Source organism: Rhododendron vialii, chromosome 1a, assembly GCF_030253575.1.
Source record: "Rhododendron vialii isolate Sample 1 chromosome 1a, ASM3025357v1".
In the NCBI taxonomy this organism is placed as follows: domain Eukaryota; kingdom Viridiplantae; phylum Streptophyta; class Magnoliopsida; order Ericales; family Ericaceae; genus Rhododendron; species Rhododendron vialii.
The window spans coordinates 19,723,363-19,729,367 of NC_080557.1; the positions used below are offsets into that span (position 1 = coordinate 19,723,363).

The following is a 6,005-nucleotide window of genomic DNA, read 5'->3' on the forward strand; positions in this document are numbered from 1 at the left end:
TTATCATAGAAATTGGAGATCTATGACTGGAACTATAATATCTGCAGTTCATCCTCCAACAATTACTCTATCTTTGGAAGGAAGTTCAAAATCTGAACCATCTTTAGAAATTGTAGCGTTTGTTAAACCTACAAATGCTGATATAAATGGAAAATTGCATAAGCAGAATAATTATACTAACTTATATCTCAATACAGTTGGAGATCAATTAGTTCGAATAGAAGAACATATAGTCCAAATAAGTGAACAAATCGGGAATCTTCAAGATAGAGACAAAGATAAAAAAGATGAGATTTCCCCTTCTAATATTCGACCACCAATTCCAATTAATTACTGGATTTAATTTAAATAATCCAAACAAGAACATTGAATTGGTAAAAGAATTGCAAAAAAGACTAAAAGGTCTTTCATTAAATGTTATATCTAATGAAATAGAATTAGAAGAGATGAATAATCAAGAAATTTTAGAATTGGAAAATTCTTTTATTCAATCTCAGACTGATGCTATTAATAAAATTCAATATCCAAAGAGTAAGGATTTTCCTTATTCAGGAGTAGATAGATATTACTATTCAAGGCCGACTCCTTAAGATATGTTATATGAGGAATCTGGTTTCCAAAAACAAATGTCTGATAGTGGACGAACTATCTATGAATGGAACATAGATGGGATGATAGAATACCAGATTTTTGGGGTGGTACATCAAATGATGATGTATAACACTATTTGTGTAAATAATCAGAATGAAGATAAACAGGTGGCTGGCTGGATAACAGTTGGTTTCACTGGCATGATTAAAGGTTGGTGGGATAATGTCTTAATTGCAAACCAACGTTCGAAAATATTAAATGCAGTTAAAATTAATGAAAAGGGTGAACAGATACAGGATGCTGTTTATACTCTAGTTCAATCAATTATTTTACATTTTGTTGGTCACTGGGACAACCAACGAGAAAGAAGTCGAGAATTGCTTGAAAATCTAAAATGTCCAACATTAACTTATTTTCGTTGGTATAAAGATGTATTTTTAGCAAAAGTAATACAAAGGACTGATGCTAATAGTGAGCATTGGAAATCAAAATTTGTAGATGGATTACCTTATTTCTTTGCAGAGAAAATTAGAAAAAAATTGAGAGATCAAAATAATGGTCTAACTATTAATTATGATCAATATACTTATGGACAATTAATCTCTATTATTATTCAGGAAGGGTTAACCTTGTGTAATGACATAAAATTACTCAATCAATTGAAAAAACAACATCTGACTGGAAAGCAAGAATTAAGACAATTCTGTGATCAATTTGGATATGATACAACCAAATATCCAAACATTTCTAAGAAGAAGAGTAGTAATAAGACTACTAAACAATATTCTAAAAGAAAAGCTCAAAAGAAGAGGAAAACTACTAAGCAAAATGGTTCAAAAGAGTCTACCTTAGCCAAGAAAAAACAGAATAATAAATCTAAAAAGAAAGTCACGACAAAATGCTTTAAGTGTGAAAAAATAGGGCACTATGCAAATAAGTGTAAGACTAAGAAAAAGCTTAATGAGCTTCAAATAGATGATGAGTTAAAACAACTTTTTAAATTAATGCTCAACTCTAGTGATTCAGAATCACAGGAAGAATCAGATGAACAGATTAATGAGATATCTGATCAAGAAGATACTTCCTCTAGTTCAGAAGAGGAAGAAGTTTCTAAGGATTGTAATTGTAATAATCTTGAATGCTACGGATAAAAAATATCATTCATAACATTATGAAATTCTGAAGGTGCATTCTTCAACCCAAATGGCATTACGTTCCATTCGTAATGACCAAACGGGACAGTAAAAGTTGTTTTATATCTATCAGATTCTTTAATTTGAATATGCCAATATCCAGATTTTAAATCAAATTTAGAAAAAACGACTGCCTTATTCAGTCTATCCAATAAATCTTTTTTATTGGGGATGGGATATCTTATCCACATTAAGACTTCATTGAGAGGTTTATAATTAATAACAAGTCTAGGAACACCTCTTTCCTTTTCAGCATTTTTATTAACATAAAAAGTTGTGCAACTCCAAAGAGAGTAGCTTTTATTGTGAAGTTGGTAATCTATTTCGATTTCGGCATTACTTTTTTCGGTGTTCAAAGTGCTAACAGACTACGTAGTGCATTTATATAAGAGGAGCATTAATTTGGTCATTAATACTACAATAGTATTACATGGTCTCGATTTTTATAATCATCATCAGTGGTGTAAAACCTTGAGAAAACCTTTGGCGTTATCATTCTGTTCTTATTGTTTTATATTATAGTTGTTTCACAATATAAGCGTGTATTTGGTACGTGAATTCTCGGTTTCCAAAAGTGTATTCAGTGGATTTTGATTACTGTAATTCTGTTTTAAAAAAATTAGATTACAGTAGCCTTAATATTACTTTGTAATTGGCGTGGTTGTAAAGTTTCAAAATTGATTGTTACTCTCGGTTTTGATTAATCTGTTTAGTTTGATCAGTGGGTTTGAAACTTTGGTTTGGACTATTTTCAAACCTATATTCTCTTCAGAGGGTGTTGACGTTGTGTCTTTTGCATAATTCGTTTGTTTAGCAAAAGTTTGTTTTTGCATTATGTTCCGAGAGTTTTTGTTGTTAACAGTACTTTTTGTATTCGGTTTAATACATTCAGAAATGTATAGTATTTATTTTATGTCGATCTTCTGTTTGTGGAATAGAAATGACTACCGAAACTGTAAAAGAAAGTGGAAACACTTCTAGGTTTAACCCTCCCATAATCCCTACTGTTGTTGTGGCTTCCGTTCCCCCCCATGTTGCCTGTGAACCATGCTGAATGGCCAGAAAAGTTCCGAGGAACTGAGTTCAAGATGTGGCAACAAAATATGTTATTCTATCTTACGACTCTCCAACTAGCCCAGTTCCTGATTGAAGATCCTCCTATTGTTGGGGAGAATGAGTTGGACGTTCAAGTCCATAAGCTTATAATGATTGGAAGAACTCCAATTTTCTGTGCAGGAACTACATCCTCAGTGGACTGGATAATACGTTGTACGACGTGTATTGTTCGGTCAAGACTGCCAATGAACTCTGGTTTTCTTTGGAGAAAAAATACATAACAGAAGATGCCGGAATGAAGAAATTTGTTGTTGTTAGATTCTTGGATTACAAGATGGTTGATTCCAAAACTGTGATTAGTCAAGTCCAAGAACTCCAGGAGATTCTGCATGTGATTCATGCGAAAGGGATGATTTTGAGTGAGTCATTCCAAGTGGCATCCATCATTTGGAAACTACCGCCACTATGGAAAGACTACAAGAAACATCTCAAGCACAAACGCAAAGACATGAACATGGAGGATCTGATTGTACAATTGAGGATTGAGGAAGATAATCTGAATTCAGACAAGAGGGTTGTGAATCAGTTTGAGGCTAAGGTGAACTTGGTGGATCAAGGGAACAAGGCTAGCAGCAGCAAAAGCAACAAGAAAAGGAAGAAACCTGGTAAAGGTTTTGACCTAGGCCCTAAAGGTGGTGTTGCTAAGAAGCCCAGGTTTAATGGAAAATGCTTTGTGTGTGACAAGCAAGGACATAAGGCTGCTGATTGCCGAAGCAAGTGAGGTATTCAGAACAAGGAACAAGCGTAGGCTAATATGATTGAGACGGAGTCGGAGACTCTCTCAGATGGGGTTGAGGAAAAATTGAATCTATCTGCCTGACTAAGAATGGGGTGTGTGTAGGTAGAGGCTACATATGTAATGGGTTGTTCCACATTGGTGTATTGGCTTAGGTTCCAGCCTCTCCGGGTTTATTAATAAAATAAACACATCTTTTATTTATATCCTTGAGTTTTCTGATTTGTGGGATGGTGGATTAGGTCTTATGGATCTTTGCACAATGTAATTATTTAAATTGTCTACCTAAATTCTACATAGATTCGAATCATAAATGTGAAAGATGTTTGGAGATTGGAATAGCAAAGAACTCTTTGCACAAAGTTGAAAGTAGCACAAAACCGCATCTTGAAATTTGTTCAACTAAGAGGTAGTTGTAAACAATTTGTTACTTTTATTGGTAATGACCGGCCCGAACTATGATTCTGTTAAATTGAATCGAGTATATACTTTAGTAAATCATGGTGATTTAATTGAAGTGTGCTGAGATTAGAGAAAATATCATTTCCTGTTTGCTGATTGCCCATGTTTGGGTAAAGATAAATTAATGTCCTTCAAGGAATTTTAAAATTGTGCAAGAGTTTGTAGTGCACTAATGTTGACCCGTTGATGAAGATTTACAATAGTCCATATGGACCGACAGTGGAATCTTTAATTAACCAAGATTCCTTGGGTTGAAACAAGAATGTTTTACTGCCTGTATACTTGGTTTGACCAAGTATATTTCGACTATTATTTTCGGAAGCATGAATGCTTGGTGCATTTTATCAAGTTCCAGTGGATTTGAATCAGCAAATTGGTTAGACATTTTATGACTTGATATAAAATGTGGCTATGGAGCCATGTCATTGGAAAGATATTAGATATTTCGTTCTAATATCTTGAGTTTTCAGTTGTTGTTTGAACAACTACGCCCCAAGAGATATATCTTTTTGTGCCATAAAGTGTATCCCCTTATCTATACGGATACATAGTGTGCATGTTAAAAATAGCTTAAAATCTTTTGAATTTGAGTAAAGAGTTACTCGATATATTGGGTGAGTTACTCAATGTGGGGGTTGTTTCTTACTAAGAAAGTTTAGACATCGTTTGAGTCATGTCATAAACTTGGAAAATTATTTGATGAATTCTGATTTAATTTCAAAATCGTGGGGGGAGCAATATTTATAATTTTCACAAAGTTAAAATATATGTTGCACTATTGGAGATGTCCAAAAATACTTGAAGGATAAAGTATTGTGACATTTATATCCAATTTAATGTTTTGGAATCCAAAGGTGGATTCAATATTATAATTGGAGTGCAACAATAATTTTGAAATTCTCTACATGTATAGCAAAGGGCTACAATGGAGTCTGGTCAACCCATTGCCTTAGGCAAAAGCTAGTATGCGGAGTGGCCACAAGCCATTCTTAGAGGATGCTCCATATGGTCCAATTATATGCCAAGAGTTGAAATGTGATGGCCATCAATAGTTGAAAGGCATAAAGAACCTTCTAATACGGTTTGTCTCAATATTTATGTTATAGACAACTCGCCGTTAAACATTTGTTCTCACTTGAGATTGAAACGTCAAAAAGAATTATTTACGGATCCGTTAAACTTGAGTTTTGACTAGAGAACAAATGATCATTGAGGGGAATGAGATTAAAGCCTACAAATTTAAAGTTCTCTATGACGGCAACCCAACCTAGCTGACTGGAGATCCCAAGACATAGGTTCAACGGGACAGCCGAGTTGTATGAGACTTAGGAGTATCACTAAGGAAATATCTATCCAACTCTTTCCTATGGTGAAACAGTGATGCCTGCAGCGTATCAGGTTAAGTTTTTTTTTTAATGATTCTTATACCTTGGTAAATCCAAGTGGGGTATAGTAGGATACCCTTAATAAGAGATCATCTATGTGAGTGTGAAGTGGGCCGCTTCTATAAGAATTTTAAGGCTGAATTCTCTAAAGCACTCTCTGAAACCAGATGATGTTCCAGGGCCAAAATGGACAAAATCGTAAGAACCAAATTGTGTTTGGAAAGATCCCGTGTGACTACTGTTGTCTTGGTTTACACAAACGGCTGAACAGTTCAAGACATCATGTTCACTGGTTAGCTAGTAAATCCGATAGTAACTCACAAGGGGAGGTTCAAAGCCAAAAGCTACCTTACTCTATGCAGTAAATTTCCTACTCTACTCTCACTACATTTGCATTTTACATTGCATTGTTTATCCAGCCAATTTTATTCATGTGGGGGATTGTTGGAAAAAATAGAATTTTAATAATTGAATTAAAAACCATTTCGGAGTGAATTAAAATTGACTCCAAAATAATCACAT

The 6,005-nt window shown here is 34.2% G+C and overlaps 1 protein-coding gene across 1 annotated transcript; it reads left to right on the forward strand.

The window, feature by feature from the left end:
* Positions 1-593: 593 nt before the first annotated feature.
* Positions 594-2,838, forward strand: LOC131329239 (uncharacterized). Its single transcript, XM_058362335.1, has 4 exons — positions 594-1,037; positions 1,209-1,710; positions 2,307-2,333; positions 2,723-2,838. The coding sequence occupies exons 1-4, from the start codon at positions 594-596 to the stop codon at positions 2,836-2,838; spliced, it is 1,089 nt and encodes a 362-aa protein (XP_058218318.1).
* The last annotated feature ends 3,167 nt before the right edge of the window (positions 2,839-6,005 follow it).

Excerpts from the sequence above, each read along its gene's own strand:
- LOC131329239 (XM_058362335.1), top strand. The coding sequence starts at position 594 with ATGTTATATGAGGAATCTGGTTTCCAAAAACAAATGTCTGATAGTGGA. Across the intron at positions 1,038-1,208 it reads AAGATGTATTTTTAGCAAAA|GAAGGGTTAACCTTGTGTAA; the intron begins GTAATACAAAGG and ends ATTATTATTCAG. Across the intron at positions 1,711-2,306 it reads GGAAGAAGTTTCTAAGGATT|TTGTTTCACAATATAAGCGT; the intron begins GTAATTGTAATA and ends TTTATATTATAG.